General features: G+C 67.6%; 2 protein-coding genes across 3 annotated transcripts in view; one reads left to right on the forward strand and one right to left on the reverse strand.

Annotated features, from left to right (window-relative positions):
* Nucleotides 1-24,413, forward strand: part of SND1 (staphylococcal nuclease and tudor domain containing 1) — a 138,007-nt gene that overhangs the window by 112,953 nt on the left and 641 nt on the right. For both annotated transcript variants that reach the window (XR_008575445.1, XM_054813103.1), the window contains exons 17-23: nucleotides 20,053-20,241; nucleotides 21,180-21,321; nucleotides 21,851-21,974; nucleotides 22,081-22,150; nucleotides 23,215-23,328; nucleotides 23,413-23,616; nucleotides 24,069-24,113. Coding sequence is in view for 1 of the 2 variants with exons in the window: in XM_054813103.1 (XP_054669078.1) it covers nucleotides 20,053-20,241; nucleotides 21,180-21,321; nucleotides 21,851-21,974; nucleotides 22,081-22,150; nucleotides 23,215-23,328; nucleotides 23,413-23,616; nucleotides 24,069-24,113 (888 nt within the window). In the remaining variant the exon portion in view is untranslated. The remainder of the gene's footprint in view (nucleotides 1-20,052; nucleotides 20,242-21,179; nucleotides 21,322-21,850; nucleotides 21,975-22,080; nucleotides 22,151-23,214; nucleotides 23,329-23,412; nucleotides 23,617-24,068; nucleotides 24,114-24,413) is intronic.
* LRRC4 (leucine rich repeat containing 4) lies at nucleotides 9,175-11,238 on the reverse strand. Its single transcript, XM_054813131.1, has one exon. The coding sequence runs from the start codon at nucleotides 11,131-11,133 to the stop codon at nucleotides 9,175-9,177; it is 1,959 nt and encodes a 652-aa protein (XP_054669106.1). The 5' UTR covers nucleotides 11,134-11,238.

Below are 24,413 nucleotides of genomic sequence, written 5' to 3' on the forward strand. Positions count from 1 at the left end.
CGAGCATCCCTGGGAGCATCCCTGGGAGCATCCCCCTGAGCATCCCTGGGAGCATCCCCCTGAGCATCCCCCCGAGCATCCCCCCGAGCATCCCTGGGAGCATCCCCCTGAGCATCCCCCACCTGCAGCCGCGCTCACCGGGGTCAGCATCCCACAACGGGACCGGTTATTGAACCGTGGGCAAAACCTGCCTCTCGCCAAGGCGCGCTGGTCCCTGCCGGAGCAGGAAGGAGTAGTTCTGCGCGGCAAAAGCCGTTAAAAAACCCTTTGGTGATGCTGGAGCTGCTGCGACGGCTCTTGCCTTTGAATGCCGCAGCCCGGCCAAGCGCCGGTGGGTTGCCGTGGCCCAGGGGGTGGCTGTCCCACAGCCGTGCCGGCACCGCGCATCCGTCACCTCCTGGGGACGGGGCCAGAGGGTGCCCGGAGCACGGCATGGGACAGGACCGGGATGCTCCGGGGTGCCGGGCGTTGGACAGGAGAGCTCAGCGGCTGCCGTCGCCTGCGCCAAGGCGGCACCGGGAAGGTTGCCGGATCCTCGTCCCACCCCTTCCCCCCTCGTGCTCATGTTGTGCAAATGAGCAGCCTTATTTTGACAAGGTGCCTGATTTAATTACGTCGGCCGGGCTGCCAGCTTTCCCCAAGGTGCAGACTATTTTGCGTCTATACGGCGCCAGCCATCCGCGGTGTCCCGCCGGGCTTTACCGGCGCGACGTGGGGGCCGCTCGCCCGGCACTGATGCGCTCCACCTCCGGGAGCCGGGCCGTGGCAGCCGGCACGTGGCTGCGGCGAGGAGGCCACGCGGAAGCTGGGATGCTGCCCGGGGACGTCGCGGCGGAGCTTCGGAGAGCCGCGGTCGCACCACGCCGGCACCCCAAACCCCGCCGGCCGCCCCCACCCTCCGTCCCAGAGCCGATGGGTTTTCCCAGCCCTGGGGGACCCCGCGTGGGACGGGGGGGGTTCCCACCGCCGCTGCCAGCGGCACTGCGCCGTCCTCCTGGCCCAGCGTTAACCCAATTTAGGAGGTTCCAACCCGTAAGGCAAATTAGGTGGGGACGGGGCGCGGCACAGCGGCGCGTTATGCAAAGCAGCCCCGGCAGTCGCTAAACTGTTTATGCAAATGGCCCGTGCTGCAATCCTAATTACTTGGGAGGGGGAACGGCAAAGAAAATCCTCTCCCCCTTAGAAAACGCGCTTGCCGCAGTCTGCAGTTCAGGCTTGGGGGAAAAGAAAAAAAAGCAACCGGGAAAGCGGCCTGGCACGCGTCAGCATCTCGGCCGGTGCCGGCACAGCCCCGCGGTGCTGCCGGGGAGGAGAGGGGAGAGGCAGGATGGTGCTCAGCCGCCCCTTGCCGCCGATGCTGCTGCTGCAGCAGCTGGGGTACAGCACGGCGGGTGCAGCGGGGCTCGCCGTGCCTCAGTTTCCCCGCCAGCCCTGGTGGAGCCCGGAGCGGGGACGGTGCCGTGCATGCCCAGCGCGCGGCGTGCAGCCGGAGGGGAGCGGTGCTGTGTCGCAGGGCTGATGGCTGCCGCTCGGACGTCGCTCAGCTTCTTGCTTCTGGGTTTTTTTAATCTTGATGAGGATGTCTGTCCGTCCGTCCGTCTGCCCGGGGCTGCCGTGCTGCCGGCACAGCCCTTGGCCAACTCACCCGCCCGCTTTCCTCCGCTGCTGCCGTTCCTCCTCCTCTTCCTCCCAGCCGAGCTCCCTGTGCCGCACACGGGGGTCTCCGTGTCGGCTGTGGGAGCCCATGCCGGGGCACCGGGTCCCCATCACTCCCCCCCCCGGGGCCGGGATTTTGCGGGGGCTTCACCGTGCAGGGAGCTGCGCAGCGATGTTCCCGGGGTCACCCTGGGTGAGGACGGCAACGGCGATGGGGACAAGCTGCCGGGCACCGCCGTAACTCGGTGAATTCGGCTTCCCAGTGCAGGGGATGGAGCGGGGAGGAGCACGGAGGTCCCCTGGGAGGCACCGCGCCATGGGGAGGGTGGGTGTCCCGGGGGGCTGCAGGGGGGCGCAGGGCTGATGCCACGTGCAGGCAGGACCCCTCGTGCCGAGCCCCGGGGAAGGCAGCGCGGGCAGGGCAGGGGGTCCCGAGCCCCGCTCTGGGGAGGGGGGGACCCTCTCCCTGCCACGTCCCTGGGGACTCGGGCGGCACGCCGTGAGCGCCGGGACCCCCAGCGCCGAGCTCGGCAAAGCCCAACACGGCAAAAGGCAGCCGGGTGCCGGGGGGGGGCCACAGAGGTGGCTGGTGCTTGGGGTCCTGGCAGCGGTCCCCGAGGCCCCCGCGGCAGCCCAGGGACACGTGTGCTGCCCGGCGGGATGGGAGCCCGGTGCCGGGGGTGGGAGCAGCCGAATTCCTCGCGGTGCCCTTGCCTGCCGGCGGGCTGCGGGGATATTTTTAACCCGGCGGCTCCGTCTGCTGCTGACTCACTGGCCAGGTGAAGCCGGCGGCCCGGTGACTAACGCGCCCCGGCTCGTTCTGGGCAAGAGGAGGTCGGGGCTGGCAGCGGCCGCGGTGCTGCCGGCGATGCTCGGGGAGGATCGATGGCTCGCGGTCCTGCGCTCGGCTAATCCGGGCGTGTGCGGGCAGCGTGCCGGCACCGGTAGCCACATGTGCCGCAGCTGCCCGCACCGTAGTGATCGCGGTGCCGGGTTAACCCCCCCCACCCCAGCTCAGGCGGGCGATGCGGGGGTGATCACCCCCCGGCGCTGCCTCTCGGCACCCTGGCGATGCTCTGCCGTGGTGGGCACCGCACCGATCCCGGCAGGAGCTGCCCGGTCCTCTGGGACTACCGGAAAATTGCCCCGTCTGCAGAATTTCTCGGGCCCAAAATCCAGCGTGCTTTTTGTCGCGCTCTGATGAACCGAGCCTTAAATTACCGGTCGTTAAATCTCCTGTACGCCAGCGTATCGCCCCGCTCCCACCTCCCTGCTCTGAGAGCACCCGAACCCCGCCGGGCCCAACCGGCAGCGCGGGGCACAGAGCGCGTTACGGCACGCTGCCGCCGCAAACCCGCCGAGCTGCAAAAAAAAAAAAAAAAAAACAAAACCAAACCAACCCATCTGCAGCACCGGAGCCAAAAATATCCGCAGCAATAAGAATAATTAACGGGAGCCCCATGTTGGGTTGTGTGCCGAGCGGCTGGGAGCCCACGCCGCCGTAACAGCTGCCTGCCGTGGCAGGGCACGGGCCTGGGACGGCCGCCCGGTGTCACCGGGACAAGGGGACCCCCGGGGGTGCCACCACGGAGCCCTGGGCGATGGCAAGGGGCCGGGTGCCCCGCTCACAGCGTTGGTGGGAGCCTGCGCCGACCCTCCCGCCATGCCCCCGCCCCCAGCTACTGCGCTGGGGCGGGCACGGGGAGCATCCCCCCCCCCAGGTCCCACCGCCGCGGGGGTTTCTCGGCGGCTGCTGTGACATTTGCTTTTTTCCTGAAACTGCATATTCTTATTTAGTAAATATTTGCCTTTTCCCAAGCACGGCGGCTAATTACCGAGCTGCTCTTGCCGAAACCAGCCATCGCCGTGTGCCGGTGGGGAAAGAAAAGACCCCAGCACCGGGCCACCGTCCCCCGCCGCCGGCCGAGCACCCCGTCCCTGCGCCCACCCTGGCCAGGGGAGCGGGGGGCCGACAGGGACCCCCGGCCGCGGCGGTGCCAGGGATGTGCCGTAGGGTGCCCCGTCCATCTCTCGGGGTGCCGGCAGAGCCACCGGCGCCCACTGGCACGTGCCGGCACAGAGGCTGGTCCCCACCGGGGAGGTTGCCATAGAAATTATCCTTAACGAGCCTATAGGTTTTAATCACGGGATGCTGCAGCTGCCGCTCGGCCCCCGCTCCCCTCTGGGGTGTTTTCCTCATTAAACCCGCCGGGATGGATGGAGACCCCGCCGTGGGGCGGCCGTGGGGCGGCCGTGGGGCAGTTTGCAGGGGTGCACCGGTGCGGTTCAGCGTGGGGCACCCCCCAGCCCTGCCCACACCGGGGGCCGGCGTGCCCTTGCCGGCCGGGCTGGCTGTCGGCAGCGAGCGGCAAAGTATCTCTGGCAGCTGAGATCTCCCGTTCCCCCCCCCAAAAAAAAAGCACGGGGGGTGGGTGGCGGGCGGATGGCGTGTGTGCGAGGGGGGGGCCCGCGCCTGGCATCGCCGCCGGAGCCGCCAATGAAAGGCTTTTATATTCCCGTCGCTCCGGTTTTTGCATGGCTCTGCGAAGCCGGTGACGAAGGCGATGGCACGGGGCTGCCCGCGGATGCCCACCCGCCCTCGTCCGTACGGCTGGACGTCCGTCTGTCTGTCCCTCGCCCGGCAGCGCCAGCTCTCCTCCCGTGCCACTCCGTCCCTGCAGCCCCGGCCCCCTGCCTGCGCTGCCAGCCCCCCTGCCCGCAGGTACGGCGGGGGATTCGGGCAGGAAACTTTCCCAGCCCTGGGAGCGGGGACCAGCCGGCTCCGGTGCTGTGGCACTTCCAGCGTTGCACCGGCTCCCCCACAGCACGCCGCAGCCCCCCAGCACGCCGCAGCCCCCCAGCGCGCTGCAGCCCCCCAAACACACAGCAGCCCCCCAGCACGCCGCAACCCCCCCAGCACGCCACGGCCCCCCGAACACGCTGCAGCCCCCCAGCACGCTGCAGCCCCCCGAACACACCGCAGCCCCCCAGCACACTGCAGCCCCCCAGCACACCGCAGCCCCCCAGCACACCACAGCCCCCCCAGCACACCACAGCCCCCCCAGCACACCGCAGCCCCCCAGCACACCACAGCCCCCCCAGCACACCGCAGCCCCCCAGCACACCGCAGCCCCCCAAACACACAGCAGCCCCCCAGCACGCTGCAGCCCCCCGAACACACCGCAGCCCCCCCAGCACGCCGCAGCCCCCCAGCACACCGCAGCCCCCCAGCACACCGCAGCTCCCCAGCACACCGCAGCCCCCCAAACACACAGCAGCCCCCCAGCACGCTGCAGCCCCCCAGCACGCCGCAGCCCCCCAGCACACCGCAGCCCCCCAAACACACCGCAGCCCCCCAAACACACCGCAGCCCCCCAGCACACCGCAGCCCCCCAAACACACCACAGCCCCCCCAGCACACCGCAGCCCCCCAGCACACCGCAGCCCCCCAGCACACCACAGCCCCCCAGCACGCCGCAGCCCCCCAGCACACCGCAGCCCCCCCAGCACACCACAGCCCCCCAGCACACCGCAGCCCCCCCAGCACACCACAGCCCCCCAGCACGCCGCAGCCCCCCAGCACACCGCAGCCCCCCAAACACACCGCAGCCCCCCAGCACACCGCAGCCCCCCCAGCACACCGCAGCCCCCCCAGCACACCGCAGCCCCCCCAGCACACCACAGCCCCCCAAACACACCGCAGCCCCCCAGCACACCGCAGCCCCCCAAACACACCGCAGCCCCCCAGCACACCGCAGCCCCCCAGCACACCGCAGCCCCTTGCTAAGCCCGCAGCCCCCTGGTTGCATTGCAGCCCCTCCCGCTGATCACATCGCAACCCCTCTGCTCACGCTGCAGCCCCTGATCACGCTGCAATCACTGCAGCCCCCCCCGAGCACGCTGCAACCTCTCCATTGCATCACATCGCAACCTCTTGCACTGATCGCGCTGCACCCCCCGATCGCGCTGCACCCCCCGCTCGCGCTGCACCCCCCGTTCGCGCTGCAGCCCCTCCATCGCACCACACCGCAGCCCCTTGCACTGATCCTGCCGCAACCTCTCTGATCCCGCTGCAGCCCCCCCACCCCGAGCACACCGCAGCCCCCGGTGCACCGCAGCCCTTTGCCCCCGTGGCACCGCATGCCCTGGCCGCCCACAGCCCCTCCGTGCCCACCGCAGGGTCCCCCCACATCCCCCCCCCAGTCCCCTCCAGCCCTTTTTTATAGCGGCGGGGAGATGATTTACTCGGGTGCTCTAATTTAAGGCTAAAATTAAAGCTAAGTGCTTAAATAAAATCAATATGTCACTTCAACCCCATCCCCTCCTGCCTCGCTGCCGAATTAAAGGTTCAAATGGGAATTTTGCCCGGGCGGGCCCCGGCGGAGGATGGCACGGGGAGGAGGAGTGCGGAGGTGCCGGCGGGGAGGAAGGCCCCCCAGGAAAGCCGGGGCTGGGGGGGGGGGGAGCTCAGCCAGCCGTGAGGAAGACGGGGAGCGGTGTTTGCATTAGCAGATCAGCCGGAGTGATAAAAGCTGGTAATAAAGAGAAAAGCAGACGCGTGTTTTGATAGAAACCTTCCTGATTTCACCAAAAAAAGCAAAAAAAAAAGCCTAAAAAAAACCCCCACCTAAAATCCCAACGTCAAACTCCCGACGCGATAACCGGGTGCTGCGCGGTGGCCAGGCACCGCGTGAGGGCTCGGTCCCGGCACAGGAGCCGGTGAAGCCGGGTGCCGGGGGGGGGGGGGTGTCTGGGGGGCGCTGGGGTCCCTGGGGGGGGGGGCCCCTATTACATCCCCGATGCCGGAGGCGGGGACATGGGGACAGCACCGGGGTGGCCCCGGGGTTCTCCGCAGGCACCATCACCCCGGCGCTGCCACAAGGGCTGGGACAGAGGCAGCACCTCGGGGACCCCGCTGTCCCCGGGGGTCCCCACGTCCCCAGCACCCGGGGCACCCTGCATCCCCGCCGCTGGCACCTGGGGGTCCCCATGTCCCCGCAGAGCCCCCCCGTGGGGTCCCGGTGTCCCCGCAGAGCCGGGGGTCCCGGCATCCCCACACACCCAGGGCTCCCCGTGTCCCCGCAGAGCCGGGGGTCCTGGTGTCCCCACCGCGGTGCCGGCATCGGCCTCCATCCCCCTCCGCCTGCCCGACCATCTTGGAGCGCGGGCAGCCGGGACCCACCGCCGGGTGATTCATTCCCGGCTTCATCCTTCGCCTCGGCGCCCGCTCCCGCCTTTCATGGCCAATTAAGATTTGCCAGCTGGGGAACCCATAAATCGGGGGGGGGGGGGGGAACGGCCCTGGCCCCCCACCAGCAGCCCCTGGGGAGCACGGGGGGGGCCATCCCACGCGCCCCGGCCGGGGGGTCCCGCAGCGGCATCTCTTAACGGGGCGCCCACCGCCGCGGTGCCCCAAAGCGGGCGATGCCGGGGGGTCCTGGCGCGCACACGCTCGGCCGGATGCTCGAGCTGATGGGGGGGCACAGATACCCCCCCCATCCCCCCCCCCCACCACATTTTGCCCCCCGATTCGGGGTAGCCCCCCGCGCTTCGCTCCCCCTCCTGCGCCGGTTCCCTCCATTTTCCTCCCCGCCTCCCCCCTCCGTGATTTTTTGGAAGCTTTTTACTGCTGGGAAGACAAAAAAGCAGCAACAGAAACCCTTTCAGGCCGCGGGCGTGGGGGGACACGGCAGCCCCCCCCCCCCCCCCCCCCCCGCCCTCCGCAACCCACTGGCTTAACCCCTCAGGGACACAGCATTACAAATTTTGAACAATATTTATTAAAATACAAAAATACACTTGTTTTTGTTTTTTTGTGGTTGCTGTTGGTTGGTTCTCAGTACAGTCAGACCGTTCTGGCGTTGTTATATAGAGCTATGGATATAGATAGAACTTCTGCGTCGCCTTTATCCCCCCCCCGCGCCCCCCTCCCTCAGGTTTAATTCCGATTTGACACCCTCCGGTAATTGTTTTTTAAAGCTAAAATAAGAAATTAAAGTAGTTCCAGTGCCCGAGCGGCTGGGGAGGACACCCCCCCCCCCCCCCCCCCTGCCCGAACCTGCCCGTGGCCCCCCCCGGCCCCCCCCCAGCCCCTCGGGACCCCCACGAGGCACTTGCCGTCCCCGCCGGGACCCCCCCCCGCCCCCCTGGCAGCCCCCTCGGATGTTGGGGGCCCCCCCCGGCCCCCTCCCATCGCTGGGCTGAGCCCCCCGAGCCCTTAATTTCTCCCGCAACACCCCCCCCCCCGCATTCCACGAGCAGCCCTCGGGGTGGGCTTGGGGAGGGGGGGGTCCCCCCATCTTCACCCCCACTTGGGGAAGGGAAGGGGGGGGTGTGGGGAAAAATACCCCTACCCCCCCCCCCCCCAAAAAACAAAAGGACTAAAAATCGCAGCGTGTTGCTGAAGGTGGTCTACAATCATACGTCGGGTCTCCGGCGGGGGCCCCCCCAGCCCCCCCAGGAGCCGTAGCCCTGTGCCGGCGGCTGCTGCCAGTGCCGGTGCCCGGTGCCGGTGCGACGGCGCACGCCGGGGCCTGCAGGATGTGGTGCAGTGGGAAAGGGGGCGCGGAGCAGAGCGGGGGGCACCCGCTCCACGCCCCCCCCTCCACCGCCGGCCCCCCCACGCACGCCCAGCACCCACCCGCCTGGGTTGGTTTTTTGTTTTTTTTTTTTTATAATTTCCCCCATTTCTTGGGTTTTTTTGTTAATTTTTTGCTTTAATACATTGCAGACGTCCATCCCGGGCCCACAGGCTGCACCACCCACCCCACCCCCACCACCCCCCCCCCAAAAAAAAATCCCCAAAAAATTAATTTTTTTATTGCATTTGGAAGATTTTGGCACAGCGCGGCGGCTCGGACCGCCGTCCCGCTCCCTGCTCCGGTTTGAAGCCGGCGTGGCCGGTGAAAGCAGCACGCGGCCAGGGCAGCGCCGTGGGACGGGGGTCCGGCCGCATCCTGCCTCCCCCCCCCGCCCCGCTCTCCCCGCATCCCACCCCATCCCACCCCACCGGGCTCCTCTCTGCGCACCCCGCTACGGCGTCTCCCCCGCGCCGCGCTGCACCGCGCTGCACCGCGCTGCACCGCGCACGGGGCCCTGCCGCCGCCGCCGCCGCTGCTCCGGTTTCTGCACGTTTGAATTTTATTTTTTTTTTTTTTCCTCTCCCTCTTTTTAAATAGAACTTGCGAGTTAGAAAATAGTTTCTTTCTGGTTGTTGTTTGTTCTGTTTTGTTTTTTTTTAAATTTTAATATAATCTGCTTCTCTTATCAGCCCATAGATTTAATATATAAGCATGTACAAGAAAAAAAAGTCTCTCCCCCGCTCTGTACAAAAGTTACCGTCTATATTTTTTCCTTTTTTTTTGTTTTTTTTTTTTTGTTTGTTTGTTTTTTGTTTTTTTGTTCTGTTTTTGTGCATTCTATTGCATTTGTAATTTTGGGGGCCGGGGGGGGGGGGGGGGGGGGAAGGAAGGAAACAAAAAAAAAGAAAAAAGCCCCCCCCCAAAAAAAAAAAAAAAGTCATATCTGGGTTTCCTGTACCTTCTCCTTGGTGTGGGTCTGAATTATATAGGGTTCAGAGAGGGTGGTCCCGGGGGGGTGCAGAGAGTTCCCCAAACTGTTCTCTGTCCAGTGGGCCCCGTGTGCCGGTTTGTAGGTGTTGTAGTTAATGTGGTCATGAATGGCGGGCAGCACCACTGCCCCCTCACCTGATACGCCGGCGGGAGCCGCCGCCGTGGTCGTCGCCGCCGGCGCGATGTCCTCGTCCACCTGGATGATCTCGACCGTCCGGGCGGCCGTCACGGTGCTGCGTTGCTGGTGTCGCTTGCGGAGTTTGTAGAAGACGATGAGCATGGCCGCGGCCAGGAGCGTCACCGCCACGAAGCAACCGATGATGATCTTGGTGGTCTTCATCACCTCGTCCAAGCTGGTCTGCATCTTGTCGCCGGAGTCGGCGGTGGGTACCGCCACCTGCTTGGGCGTCCGCGTGGTCTGGACCAGGACGGTGGTGGTGGTGGTGTACGCCGGCTGGTAGCCCGTCGACGTGGTGGGCACGGGCTTGGTGAACTTGGGGGAGATGTCCTCCGGGGAGATCTCGGTGGTCTCCACCGTGACGGTGGTGAAGAAGCTGTAGTTGGAGGTGTTGAGCTCAGCCGTGCTCACGTTGAGGTAGGCCGAGGCGTTGGAGTTCCCCGCCACGTTGGTCACCATGCAGGTGTAAACCCCGGTGTCCGTCAACAAGACGTGGGAGAAGTTCAAGGTGCCGTCGTTGAGGACGGAGATGCGCGGGTGGCTGGACGCGTGGCTCAGGACCGTCCCGTTAGGCAGCAACCACCTAACGGAGGACATGGAAGGAGTTCGACACTTGAGCTCGGCCACCCGCCCCTCGGAGATGTTGAGGTCCATGGGGGCGTCCATGATGAAGGGCGCCGAGCACTGGAAGGAGGTCTGGTCCACCTCCACCAGGAACCTGCCCCGCATGTGCAGGGGGGCATGGCAGCGCCCGCAGCAGGTGGAGTTGGTGGGGATGTACTCCCGCAGCCACCACGACAGCCAGAGGATGTCGCAGTCGCAGTCCCAAGGGTTGTGGTGCAGGTGGAGCTCCACCAGGTACCGCAGCGGGGCGAAGAGGTCGTGGGGCAGGGAGGAGAGGTTGTTGTGGGCCAGGTTGAGCTCCACCAGCGCAGTCAGGTCGTCGAAGGCGTTCCGCTCGATCAGGTTGATCTGCGAGTTCATAATCCAGAGTTTTTTGAGGGACTTGAGCCCGTGGAAGGAGCCCGGTTTGATCTCGGGGAAGTTATTGCCCGACATCTCCAGCTCCTCCAGCCCCACCAAGGGCGTCAGGTTGGGCATGTCCTTAATGTTGCACATCCCCAGGTTCAGGTACTTGAGGTTGTACAACCCCTCGAAAGCCCCCTCGGAGATGTACTCCAGCTTCTTCAGCTCGCCCAGGTCCAGGCGCATGAGGGAGGGCACCCGGTTGAAGGCGTACGAGGGGATGCTCTCGATGGGGTTGTTCCTCAACCACAGCTCCCGCAGCTTGGAGAGGTACTCGAAGGCCCCGCTGGGGATGACGGTCAGCCAGTTGTCGAAGAGCTCCAGGGTGTTGAGGCTGGCCAGCCCGTTGAAAGCCCCCACCTCGATCTGCCGGATGGCGTTCCTGCCCAACTGCAGGACCTCCAGGTGATGCAGGTGACGGAAAGTGTCCGCCTGGATCATCTGGATGTTGTTCTCCATGAGGTTGAGATATCGGGTGTTGGAGGGGATCCCAGGGGGGACCTCGGCGAGGCCGCGACGGGTGCAGACCACCTTGCTGAACTGGTTACTGCAGGAGCAAACGGAGGGGCAGCTCTGGGGTCCGGGGGAGGCGGCGGCGACGTATAGAATCCACGCGTGTACCGTCAGGTAGGAGACCAGGGCAGCTCTCCAGGCGCGGCGGCGGCGGTGGTGGTGCACAGTTACCTGCCACAAGAGCTTCATGATGTGGCACGTTCATCATTCACCATCGTCTGGGGATGTCGGCGTGAAAAGGAGAACTGGCTCAGGGCCCCCCCCCTCTCCCGGCTCCGACAAGCTGGGCCCGGCTGGCCGGGGGGGGGGGGGTCGCGGTGCCGGGGGTGGGGTGGGGGGGGGGGTGGCCGCGGGAAAGGCGAGCAGGGGGGGATGAAGGAAAAATGAAAATTTAGCCCCAAAAAACCCGACAATAGGTGCCGGGGGATGGGGGGGGGGGAGGAAAGAGGAGCCCTCCCTCCCGGCCGAGCCCCGCTCTCCAGCCGTACCTACCTGGGGAAGGGGCGGGGGGGGCCGCTCCGGGGGGGCTCGGCGCCGAGCAAAGGGGGGAGCGGGGCCGGGGCGGGGGGGGGGCCGGCTCCGGGAGGGGAGGGGAAAAAAAAAAAAAAAAAAAAAAGACAAAATGGCTCCTGGAGGCTGCGGTGCAGGGGGGGGGGTTGGGGGGGGGGCGGCCCGGCTAAGCGGGGGCCCGGCAGCCCCCCGCCGCGGCGAGCCTCGCTGCCCGCGCCTCGCACCTCCGCCCGTGGGGCCGCCCCGGTCGCCCCGGCCGCCCCGGCATGGCGGCCCCCACCCGCGGGGAAAAGCCGGCGGGGGGGGGGGGGGGGATTTAAAAAAAAAAAAAAATTAAAAAAAAAATTTAAAAATGAGAAAGAAAAATTAAAAATAAAAATGTGTGAAAATAAATAAATAAATAGATAAAAGCCCCCAAAAGAGGGGGGGGGGCGAAACCCCAAAAGCAATTAGAGGAGGGGAAAGGCCGAGGCGGGGGGGGCTGTCGGCGGGGGAAGAGCCCCGACGCGGCGTCGGTCGTGGGTCAGCGATTCCTTTCGGGGGTCCCGTCCCCCCTCCCGCGTGTCCGTTCCCGTTTCCCGCGTGGGCCGGATTTGTTTTTCAGCCTTTCCTTTCCCCCCCGCGCAGTGCGGTGCCGGTGGAGTCTGGTGTAGCGGTGACGGCGGTGACGGTCCGGGGGCCGGCTGGCATTTTCGGTTCTCAACGGGCTGACGGGCCCCGCGGAACCCCGGCGCGGCGGCGGGAGGCGGCGGTGCGGGCGGTGCGGGCGGTGCGGGCGGTGCGGGCGGTGCGGGCGGCAGCCGCGCAGGCGGCTCTCTCATCCTTTTGTCCTTCAGTGGGAGCGCGGATGGATTGCTGACGCATCGTGTTGGGAGCCCGGCAGCAGCAGCAGCAGCAGCGGGGGATGCTGAGCACCCGCCGGTCTCGCCAAAAGCTCCGGCACCCACCCCCACCCACCCCCCAACCCCGCACCCCCGCACCCACCCGCCCCGCTGGCCGCCCGCTGCCGCCCGCTGCCGCCCGCTGAGCTCCGGAGGGGCCCTGACCGGCCCCGGTTCGCCCCGGTGAGGCGGGCAGGAGCTATTTTAGGTCTCGCTGCTCTGGGAGGAAGATGCGGGATGGGCTTCCTCCTCCTCTTCCTCTTCCCTCCTCCTCCTCCTCCTCCCTGCCCGCAGCCCCGCTCCGGGGGACCGCGCTGGGGACATGGGGGGGGGGGGGGGGCTCAGCGCAGCACCCACCCCCCCACCCTCCCTCAGCGATGCCGGGCGGCCCGGACCCCCCCCCCCCCAGCCCCGGAGGAGGGGGTGCCGCGGGGTGAGGACGGACGGACGGACGGAGGGACGGAGGCGGCGCGGTGCTAACGGAGCAGCTCGGCAGCTTTAAGGTGATGGGGGGGGACGCAGCTCCATCCCTGCCCGGTGCCCCCCCAGCCCCCATGCGGCGCAGGATCGGGTGCTCCCAGCCGAGCGGGGGTCCGGGGACCCCCGGGTGCAGCCCCCCCAGCTCCAGTCCCGGGCTCAGGGCTGAGACCTGACACAAGCTGGGACACTGATGGAGGACGAGCCGGGGGGGGCGCGGGTCAGGCTCCGCCGTGGGCTGGGGAGTGGGTGCAGTGTCGGGGTGATGGGTGCATGGGTGCCAGCTGCGTTTTGGGGTGCAGGCCGGGAGGTGTCCTGCCTCCACCACCACCTTGCCCCCCCCCCTCCCCGGCAGCTGCGGGGTGGCCCAGTGCGGGTGGATAATTAGTGCCGGCCAGCTAATGAACCCCAGGGATTGTGGGGGGGGCAAATGCCAGCACCCCCAGGGTCCCGTGGGTGCCAGCGCTGGGGTGGCCCTTGCTGCAGGGTGGGTGACAACCCGGTGCACATCGCTGCTGGGGTGCGGGAGGGGGGGTACAGAGTGGGCTCAGGGGGAGCTGCCGGGAGGGGGGAGCAGAGCTGTGCCCCCCACCGTGGAGCCTGACCCCCCCCCCCCCACGCGCTGTTTTACGCCCCTCTTGAGCTGCTGGTGGCCGAGGGTTTCGCCGGCAGCGCCGAAGTGTCCCGGAGCTGCGGTGGGTCCCCGGGCGGCAGCTCCAGAGGAGCCTCGGCCGAGTTTTAATTAATGCAAGAGAATGAGGACACGGGTGGGGGGCCGGGGGCTCCCCCGGTGCTGCGCCCAGCTCGGCTCTCCTGCACAGGCCGCTGCACCGGGCAGGATGCGTCCCTGCGGGATGCGGGGACCACCAGCAGTGCTGGGGGGGCTCATGTGTTTCCTGAGATGGGGGTCCCTGGGGTCCTGGGTGGGGGGGTGCCCCGGCCCCCCAGGCTGGCAGCGAGGAGGTGCTGGGGGTGGGTGGGCACGCTGTGGGGGGGGGGGTGCAGGGTGAGGCGATGGGGGGAAACCTGGGAGCGTCTTTCCTTGGGGGGGGTTAAAACCCACCCCGATGGTACGTGGGTTCTCTGGTGTCTGATCGAAGCCACGCCTGCGCCCCCCCATCCCTGTGGGGTGGGTGTCCCTGGGACCCCACGCAGGATTTCGGTGTCTGTGGGGCCCCCAGCCCCATGTTGGGATGGAGTGGGGTGGGATGGGGGGGGTCGCAGGACAGGGACGTGCCAACAGCACCCGCCATGCAAGGGAGCGGGGCCGGGACCCCCTGGGAGCGGGGGCTGCGTGGGGAGAGGACGGGCAGCGGGGCTGGCACGGCCTGGCAGGGACCTCATCCTGCCCCGGCACCCCCCGGGGGCGAGGAGTCGGGGAAGCAGCTCCAGTGGGAAGTTCGGCTTTGGGATGAGGCGTAGGGACTCGGGTCCCCGCACAGCCCCCCCAACGGGGCCATCGCCCCCCGCAGCCCCCCTGCTGCCCCAGGGCCGGGGCCGTGCCCACCGGTGGCACTTGAAGCTGTCACCCAAGGGCCCGTGGGTGCCCGCAGCCGGCTGGGCACCTCTGTGGGGCCGGCGGGTGCTCAGGGGTGGCCCCTCGGGGGGTGACGGCACCCCGCGGCACCCCGGGACGTGCCTCTGTCCTCCTCCCTGCAGGGTGCCAGGCCCCAGCTGGGGTTGCTGTCCCCATCTTGGTGGCACATTCCCGGGGGGACGGCGATGTCCCCTGGGCGCTGCAGGACCCGACGGCCTCGTGTACCCCACGGGTGGGTCCCCCACATCCCCTGCCCCCCACAGCAGAGAGCAGCGGCTGCGTCCCGTCCCCTTACCACGAGTCCATCAACGTCCCGCTCGTCCCCTCGCCGGTGACCCCGCCGCAGGGGGGGTGGCACGGGGGACGGGGACACCGCCGGAGCGGCATTGCGGGGGTCCCACCACGCGTGCATGGGGTGCTGCTCCCCGGGAACCAGCCGGACCGGAGGCGGCATGAGCATCCTTGGGGACAACGGGTGACCCGGGGCCTCATCCTGCCCTGCGGCGTGCCAGCAGCCCCGGGCCCGGCCGCGCACGTGCCGTGGCAGGCGCCGTACCGGCAGCCCGCGCGGTGGAAGGGAAGAAGGATGCTGCGAGGCTTTTTTAAGCAACGGGGAAGGGTTACGACAGGATTGATGGGCTTCAGGATGGCAAAACGGCTGCGTGACCGGCAGCGCCGGCGGAGCCAAACACCGTTAACCGGACGAAGGCTACGGCGGGGTAATTAAATTATCGCAATGTGGCACCTGTAAAGCAGCGCAAGGGCCCATCCGTCTCCCGCTCGGCCCAGACCTCGCCTGTCCCCCCCTCCGTCCGCGGCGGGGAGCCTCTGCCGCACCCCTGGCATTGGCGTGTGCCGTCCCGGTGGCCGCGCCGGCCACGAGCCAAACCCCGTCCTGGGCCGCGGCTCCGGCAACTGGAAGGGGCTGCGGGAAGACGCCGACCCTCTGCCCATCCCCGGCAGCGCCGTGGTGCCGAGCCGCGCGCCCACCACCGCTCACCGCTGCAGCGCCAGGCGTGCGGCTGCAATTAGCAACCGGCCCCTGACGAGGGATTGATGGCGGAGGGATGCGGCTGGTGAAACGCCGGCGCTCCGGGTGACGGCGCGGAGGTCGGTGCAGTGCCGGGAAGCCTCGTGGCACCACGGTACCGGGGGTCAGTGCTCGCACCCACCGCTCCCCCGGGTGCGGGCAGCGGGGTGCAGCTCCCCAGCATCCTGGCAGGCGATGCTCCGTGTGCGGGGCACGCGGTCGCTTGTGCTTTGCTCGAGCGTGTGCACTCGTGCGCGTGTGTTCCACCTGTGCGCTGGAGCCGGGGCACGCGCTGCACGCACCCATGGGCGCCCCGGCTCTGCCGGCAGCCGGTGCACCGCGGGCGGCTGCACTTACAGCTGCGCTGGCCTGGCACAGGGAGGTTTGGGAAGGGGCTGCCCGGGGGTCGAGCGTAGCCGGGGTCGAGGCGTGCGGTGCCGTGGCTGCACCGCGTCCCGCTGCCGTTTGGTCCGGCCGCCGCTAGATGGAAATGCAGCTTCGTGCCAGAGGCCGACACGGAGCCTTGCTCCAGGCGTTACGGACCGGGCGCTATGGCCCCGGGCACGCCGCAGCCTGGGGGTCCGGCACAGCCCTGCCCGGGGTGGCACCCGGCACCCGCCCGTGTTGCCAAACACATTTCTGGCAGCTGGAACCAGCCCCGGGAGCCCAGGCGGGACTCGCCGGGGGCGGGCAGAGCCCCTCGGGCACAGCGTGGCACACCTGGAGGGGTCTGGCACCGGCACGTCTGGGGGGCACCCTCCAGAGGGGCTCTGGGCTCCCTCCTCTTCCTCGGCAGCGGCAGCAGGCAGGTGGGCAGCGGAGGCGATCAGCATGCCGGGCGCGTGCCGGGAGCCTTGGCTCGCTGCCGCCCCACGGATGCTCTCAAAGGGGCTTTATGTGCGCAGAAACGCCGGGGCTTTGCCGGCCCCCGGCCCCCCACCCCGTGGCTGGTACCCCCCAGGGGTGACCCTTTCGGGGGGTGCTCCTCGGGCCGGGGCTCAGCTCTTTGCAGCGGGGCAGGCCTGGGGTGGGAGGCGGGCGGACCCCCACCCTGGGCAGGGTTCGGATGCTGCCCGGGATGCTGGGCACGGCTGGTCCTGTGCGCTTCATCTGCGGCGTCTCCTGCCTGCACCGCGTCTCCTGCCTGCACCGCGTCTCCTGCCCGCCCACCCCCAAAACGCCGTGGGGCTGCAAGCCCCCCAGGTCAGGGACTGGAGGGGGGCTCCGGGAACGCCAAGCTTGTCCCCAGCAGGGTGACACGTACGTCCCCAGCGGTCCCCAGCCGTGCCAGCCGCTGGGTTTGGTGACGAGTGGGATCGCTGCCCGGGGTCCGTGACGGAGGACTCGGCTCTTGGCAGTGCCCGTGCCCCCCCCCCACCCTGCAGCCCCCCGTTACCTGCACCCCCTGCCCGGTGTCAGACGCCAGCCGGGTGCCACCCGCTTTGCAGGGATTAACGGACGTCACCGGCCCCGGCAGAGCTGCCGAGGGGGTAACGGGTGCCGTGGGGAAAGGGGAGCCGGTGGGTTTGTCGCGGGGTGGCGGGGACACCCGCCAGGCTGCCGCGGTGCTCCGGAGGCGTGGGGGTCTCTGGGGGTCCTCACCCGTCCCCAGCTCAGAGCAGTCCTGGGCAGCGTCACTGCGTTTGGGGACAGGCGCTCTCCCGGGCGGTGAGGAGGGACCCCGGAGGTTGTGGGGGCTGCGGCAGCGCGCTGCGGGGTGATGCACACGCGGGTGTGCGGGGTGCACAGGATAGATGGGGTGCACGGGGGTGTGCAGCGTGCTTGGGGTGCGCAGGGTGCACGAGGTGTGCGGGGTGCACGGAGTCATGGGGTGCGCAGGGTGCCTGGGGTGCACGGAGTGTGCAGGGTGTAAGGGGTCCATGGGATTGTGCAGGGTGCACGGGGTGTGCAGGGTGCTCTAGGGTGTGCAGGGTGCGTGGGGTGCCCAGGGTGCAAGGGGAACACGGGGGGGTGCAGGGTGTGCAGGGTGCGTGGGGTGCCCAGGGTGCAAGGGGAACACGGGGGGGTGCAGGGTGTGCAGGGTGCGTGGGGTGCCCAGGGTGCAAGGGGAACACGGGGGGGTGCAGGGTGCCTGGGGGTGCCCAGGGGATGCTCCCTGCCCCTGGAGCATCAGTCTCCGCGCAGCTGGGATGGAGCAGAGATGCTCTTCCCCTGCTCCCGCCTGGCACCCCAGCGGGGGGGTGCAGCGTGCGGCCGGCAGCACCCCCAGTTGCTGACGGGGTTTCCGTGCCGTGCCCGGCTGCTCCCCCCCGGAGCGGCAGAGCCGAGGTTCAGGCAGCGGGAATGATCCCCCGGCCTCAGGGGTCCCGGTGAAACGTGTCCCGGGTGTGCGTCACCCCCGGGCTGCGAAGGGCCTGGCAGGGTGGCGTGGCTGCAAGTGTGCAAGGCTGCAACGCTGCCCGCAGCCCTGCCTGCACTGCCAGACAGGCAGCTCTGTGCCGGGGCAGGCTGCAGGCTGCCAGCGGTGGCTGGCTTGCACGCTCCCGCTTGCTCTCGCTGGTTTGCACGCTCTGGTTTGCTCTGGAAGGTTTGCACATCCCGGTTTGCTCTTGCTGGTTTGCACATCCCAGTTTGTTCTTGCTGGTTTGCACATCCCAGTTTGCTCTGGAAGGTTTGCACACCCCAGTCTGCTCTGGAAGGTTTGCACACCCCAGTTTGCTCTTGCTGGTTTGCACATCCCAGTTTGCTCTGGAAGGTTTGCACACCCCAGTTTGCTCTTGCTGGTTTGCACACTCCAGTTTGCACACCCCGGTTTGCTCTTGCTGGTTTGCACACCCCAGTTTGCTCTTGCTGGTTTGCACACTCCAGTTTGCACACCCCGGTTTGCTCTTGCTGGTTTGCACACTCCAGTTTGCTCTGGAAGGTTTGCACACCCCAGTTTGCTCTTGGTGGTTTGCACATCCCAGTTTGCTCTGGAAGGTTTGCACACCCCGGTTTGCTCTTGCTGGTTTGCACACTCTGGTTTGCACACCCTGGTTTGCACACCCCAGTTTGCTCTGGAAGGTTTGCACACCCCAGTTTGCTCTGGAAGATTTGCACACCCCGGTTTGCTCTTGCTGGTTTGCACACCCTGGTTTGCACACCCCAGTTTGCTCTGGAAGGTTTGCACACCTCGGTTTGCTCTTGCTGGTTTGCACACTCCGGTTTGCACACCCTGGTTTGCACACCCCAGTTTGCTCTCCGGTTTGCTCTGGGCGCCGTGTGAGCGCCGAGCCCTTCCCTTGGCGGGCAGACGTGCGGGCAGGACAGGGCACGGGCAGAGCCACCGTGCAGGCAGAGCTGCCTCCCTGCCAGGCTGGTGGGCTCTCCGGCAGCGCCGGGCTGGGGTGCGGGGCTCCTGGCACCCACCCGGGGACGATCCTGCCCCCCAGCCGGGTGCTGCTCCCATGCAGGGAGCGTCAAGACCGGCCGCGTTCGCCAGCCATGGACGCAGCAGGCAGGAGCTGCCTGCGGAAGCGGCGCGGGGGCAGGAGGTGCAGCCCCACGGCGTCCCTCGGAGCTGGGCTCTGGCGGCCCCATTTCGGTCCCTCGTCTGGCCCCGCACGGCGCCGGGCCCTGCCTGTGCTCCCCAGCTGCCCCCGCGTGCGGGCAGGGAGCAGGCAGGGAGCTTGAGGCGCAGAGGATGCCGTGCTCCTGCCCTCATCCCTTGCACCATCCTGCCCTCGTCCCTCGCGGGTTCCCTTCCCCGGGCACTGCTGGGAGCTGAGCTGGGTGCTGTGGGTCAGAGCTGGGTGCCCAAGGAGCAGAGCTGGGTGCCAGGGAGCACAGCTGGGTGCTGTGGGTCAGAGTTGGGTGCTGTGGGTCAGAGCTGGGTGCTGTGGGTCACAGCTGGGTGCTCATAGATCAGAGCTGGGTGCTCATGGAGCACAGCTGGGTGCTGTGGGTCAGAGCTGGGTGCCCAAGGAGCAGAGCTGGGTGCCAGGGAGCACAGCTGGGTGCTGTGGGTCACAGCTGGGTGCCAGGGAGCACAGCTGGGTGCTGTGGGTCACAGCTGGGTGCTCATAGATCAGAGCTGGGTGCTGTGGGTCAGAGCTGGGTGCTGTGGGTCACAGCTGGGTGCCCAAGGAGCAGAGCTGGGTGCCTGTGCAGCACAGCTGGGTGCCGTGGGTCAGAGTTGGGTGCTGTGGGTCAGAGCTGGGTGCTGTGGGTCACAGCTGGGTGCTCATAGATCAGAGCTGGGTGCTCATGGAGCACAGCTGGGTGCTGTGGGTCAGAGCTGGGTGCCAGGGAGCACAGCTGGGTGCTGTGGGTCAGAGCTGGGTGCTGTGGGTCACAGCTGGGTGCTCATAGATCAGAGCTGGGTGCTGTGGGTCAGAGCTGGGTGCCAGGGAGCAGAGCTGGGTGCCGTGGGTCACAGCTGGGTGCTGTGGGTCACAGCTGGGTGCCAGCCGGGGGGACCCTGCCTGCCAGACCTGGCGCTGGGGTGGCTTTTGCCCGGGACGTGCCCGGCACACATCCACCCACCCGGTGAGGCTGCGCCGTGTCCAGGCGCTGGGGGTGCTGCCTGGTGAGGGTCGGGGCCGCCGAGGGGAAGACGAACATTTGGGGGCGAGGGCGGTGGCTGGGCGGGCAGGCGTGGGGTGGGGACGGGCGCGTGGCCGCATCCTGCTGAGGGTGCGGAGGGCTGACATCCCTCCCCCGGGTGCCCGCAGGTGGAGGTGGAGGTGGAGAGCATGGACAAGGCGGGGAACTTCATCGGCTGGCTGCACATCGAGGGCCTCAACCTGTCGGTGGCCCTGGTGGAGCACGCCCTCTCCAAGGTCCACTTCACCGCCGAGCGCAGCCCCTACTACAAGGCGCTGCTGGCCGCCGAGGAGGCCGCCAAGCAGAAGAAGGAGAAGGTGAGCACGGGGCAGGACTGGCCCTGGAGGATGTCCCCACCCCGAGGGATGTCCTCACCCTGAGGGATGTCCCCCCCCCGAGGGATGTCCCCACCCCAAGGGATGTCCCCACGCTGAGGGATGTCCCCCCCCCCGAGGGATGTCTCCACACCAAGAGATGTCCCCACGCTGAGGGATGTCCCCACCCCGAGGGATGTCCTCACCCTGAGGGATGTCTCCATGCTAAGGGATGTCCCCACACCAAGAGATGTCTCCGCCCCGAGGGATGTCCCTATGCCAAGGGATGTCCTCACACCAAGGGATGTCCCCACGCTGAGGGATGTCCCCACCCCAAGGGATGTCCCCACCCCAAGGGATGTCCCCACCTTGAGGGATGTCCCCACGCTGAGGGATGTCCCCACACCAAGAGATGTCTCCACCCCAAGGGATGTCCCCACACCAAGAGATGTCCCCATGCTGAGGGATGTCCCCACCCCAAGGGATGTCCCCACGCTGAGGGATGTCCCCACCCCAGGGGATGTCCCCACCTTGAGGGATGTCCCCACGCTGAGGGATGTTCCCACCCCAAGGGATGTCCCCACGCTGAGGGATGTCCCCACACCGAGGGATGTCCCCACACCAAGAGATGTCCCCATGCTGAGGGATGTCCCCACCTTGAGGGATGTCCCCACCTTGAGGGATGTCCCCACCCCAGGGGATGTCCCCACCTTGAGGGATGTCCCCACCCCAAGAGATGTCCTCACCCTGAGGGATGTCCCCACACCAAGAGATGTCCCCACCCCAAGGCACATGGGATCCAGGGTGCTGGGGACCAGGGATGCTCCAGCTGCTGGGTACCGGCACAGCCAGCATCCCCGCCCCGGTCCCGGCCGCTCGCCGGTGACATCAAGCGTGGCCATGGGGATCCCCCAGCCAATGTGTCCCCCCCTCACCCCCAGGTGTGGTCCCACTACGAGGAGACCCCGGTGGAGGAGGTGGTGCCGGTGCTGGAGGAGAAGGAGCGCACGGCCAACTACAAGCCCGTCTTCGTGACGGAGATCACGGACGATCTCCACTTCTACGTGCAGGACGTGGAGACGGGTAAGGGACGGGGCTGGGGCCCCCCCGCTCTTTTCTCTGCCCCCCCCACCCCTGCAGCGTCATTCGGCACAGATGGGGATGGGGGGCTCATCCCTGCACCCCCAGCCTGGCATGGTGCTGGCCGACACCCCCCACCCACCCCAGCCGTGCCATGGGGGTCCCTGCACGGGTCCCCACCCGGAGAACGTGCAGCTCCCCGGGGACCCCCCGCCGTCCCCGAGCACCCCGGGGCTGCGGCAGTGGGTGCCCAGCGAAGCCGTAACGCAGCAGCACCCCTTGAATTCTTAACACCCCTCTGCAATAGTGAAGGTGCCGCAGCTCCAGCACCCGCAGCACCCATGGGTGCTTTGCCACCCAGAAACGGGGGGGGGGGGGTGGCTTTACTTCAGCGGGACGAGGATGCTCAGTTTTGGTGGGCAGCCCCCAAAATCTGCGTGTCCTGGGTTAAATGAGAGCAGCCCCCTTCCGCAGCTGCGGGGTGCGCGGTGGGGGTGGCCGGAGGCGGGTGCTGGATCGGGCCCCTCCGCAGGCGCCCAGCTGGAGAAGCTGATGGAGAACATGCGCGCCGAGGTGGGCAGCCACCCGCCCGTGGAGGGCTCCTACACCCCACGCCGTGGAGACTTCTGCATCGCCAAGTTCGTTGACGGAGAATGGTGAGCCGGGGGTCCTGCTCCCCCCCCACCCCGGCGTGGGGGGACGTTGCCCCACGATGAGATGTGGTTTTGGGGTGACACCACCCCCCCCCATCCTGCCCTCCAGGTACCGGGCCCGGGTGGAGAAGGTGGAGTCGGCCGCCAAAGTCCACATCTTCTACATTGACTACGGCAACGTGAGCGCTCACCGTGGGGGGGGAATGGGGGGGGCACCCTGGGGGGGCCTTCCGGAGCCCCCCAGCTCCAGCCGTGCTGTGCAGGGGTGCTGGCTGCGTCCCCCAGCTCCCGTACAGCAGGCAGGGGCAGGATCATGCCCCTGGGACCAGGGGTCTCGGAGTGCACAGCCATCTGTCTGTCCGTCCATCCATCCATCCATCCATCTGTCCATCCGTCCATCCATCCATCCACTCATCCATCCATCCATCTGTCCGTCCATCCATCTGTCCATCCATCCATCCATCCATCCGTCCATCCATCTATCCATCCATCCGTCCATCCGTCCGTCCATCTGTCCATCCATCCATCCATCCATCCATCCGTCCATCCATCTATCCATCCGTCCGTCCATCCGTCCGTCCATCCATCCACTCATCCATCCATCCATCCGTCCGTCCATCTGTCCATCCATCCATCTGTCCATCCATCCATCCGTCCGTCTGTCCATCTGTCCATCCATCCGTCCGTCCATCTGTCCATCCATCCATCCATCCATCCATCCATCCATCTGTCCGTCCATCCATCTGTCCGTCCATCCATCCGTCCATCTGTCCGTCCATCCATCTGTCCGTCCATCCATCCGTCCATCCATCTATCCATCCATCCATCCATCCATCCATCCATCCGTCCATCCATCCATCCATCCATCCATCCATCCATCTATCCATCCATCCATCCATCCGTCCATCTGTCCGTCCATCCATCCATCCATCCATCCATCCGTCCATTGGTCCCTCTATCCCTGCAGCTGGGTGCTGACATTTTCCTCCCTCCAGCCAGCACCAGGGAGCCCATCACAAGATACCCAGCACCCTTGGGTGCCCTCCCCACCCCAGTACCCGGGAGCCCATCACAGGATACCCAGCACCCTTGGGTGCCCTCCCCACCCCAGTACCCGGGAGCCCATCACAGGGTGCCCAACACCCTTGGGTGCCTTTCTCACCCCAGTGCCTGGGAGCCCATCACAGGGTGCCCAGCACCCTTGGGTGCCCTCCCCACCCCAGCACCCTCTCTGCCCCCACAGAAGGAGACGCTGCCCGCCACGCGCCTGGCCGCTCTGCCCCCCGCCTTCAGCACCCGCGTCCTGCCGGCGCAAGCCACCGAGTACAAATTCGCCTTCATCCAGGTGCCCCAGGACGTAAGTACGGGGGCGTCCGGGGAAACGAGGGGGGCTCCCGGTTCCGGATGGGACCGCGGGGTGCTACGCCGTGCGTTGCCGCAGGACGACGCGCGGGCGGACGCGGTGGACAGCGTGGTGCGGGACATCCAGAACACGCAGTGCCTGCTGAACGTGGAGCACCTGGGGCCCGGCTGTCCCCACGTCACCCTCCAGTTCGCCGACTCCAAGAGCGACGTGGGGCTGGGGCTGGTCAAGGAGGGGCTGGTCATGGTGGAGGTGCGCAAGGAGAAGCAGTTCCAGAAAGTGGTAGGTGCTGGGGGGGGGGAAGGGTTGGGGGGGGGGGGGGTCCCCTGCGCTGCTCGCAGTGGGGTGGGCTCTGCCCCGCGGGCGCCCGAGCGGTGATCGATCCCCGGCTCGGCTGACGCCGTATCGATCCCGGCTCGGTGGCAGTGCTGACTGCCCGGGGGCTCGCGGGGGGTGGGGGGGGTGACCCCAAGCGCTGGTCACCCCCACCCAGATGCCTGGGTTCCCTCCTGGGGTTGTGCTGGGTGGGGGTCCCGCCTCCCCACCCTCCATCCGGACACGCCCCCCCCCCCCACCGCCACCCTAAGGTGCAGGTTGGGGTGCCACGGAGGGACGGGGTGGGGTTGTCCCCCCACACTGTGACCGGGCAGACCTTGCTGGGGGTCCCTGGGGGTGCACAGCCCCAACCCCCCCAGGCCCCCCGGGAGGTTCACCCCAGGCCTCTGTCCCCGCAGATCACCGAGTACCTGAACGCCCAGGAGACGGCCAAGAGCGCCCGGGTGAGTGCGGGGGGGCGGGGGGAGCGCGGCCCCTCCGTCTGCCGGGGTGCCCGATGCAGCCCCCTCGTTCTGGGGGGGGGGGGGGCATGCTGGATGCAGCCCCCCACGTCTGAGGGAGATGCTGGGTGCAGCCCCTTATCTCTGGGGTGATGCTGGATGTGGTACACCCCCCCCCCCCCCAGGGGTTAATGCTGGATGCAGCCCCCCCCCATCTCCAGGGTGATGCTGGATGTAGCCCCCCCCCCGCAATCTCTGGGGAAGATGCTGGATGTAGCCCCCCCCATCTCTGGGTAATGCTGG

Source organism: Grus americana, chromosome 1 (genome assembly GCF_028858705.1).
Source record: "Grus americana isolate bGruAme1 chromosome 1, bGruAme1.mat, whole genome shotgun sequence".
NCBI classification, from domain to species: domain Eukaryota; kingdom Metazoa; phylum Chordata; class Aves; order Gruiformes; family Gruidae; genus Grus; species Grus americana.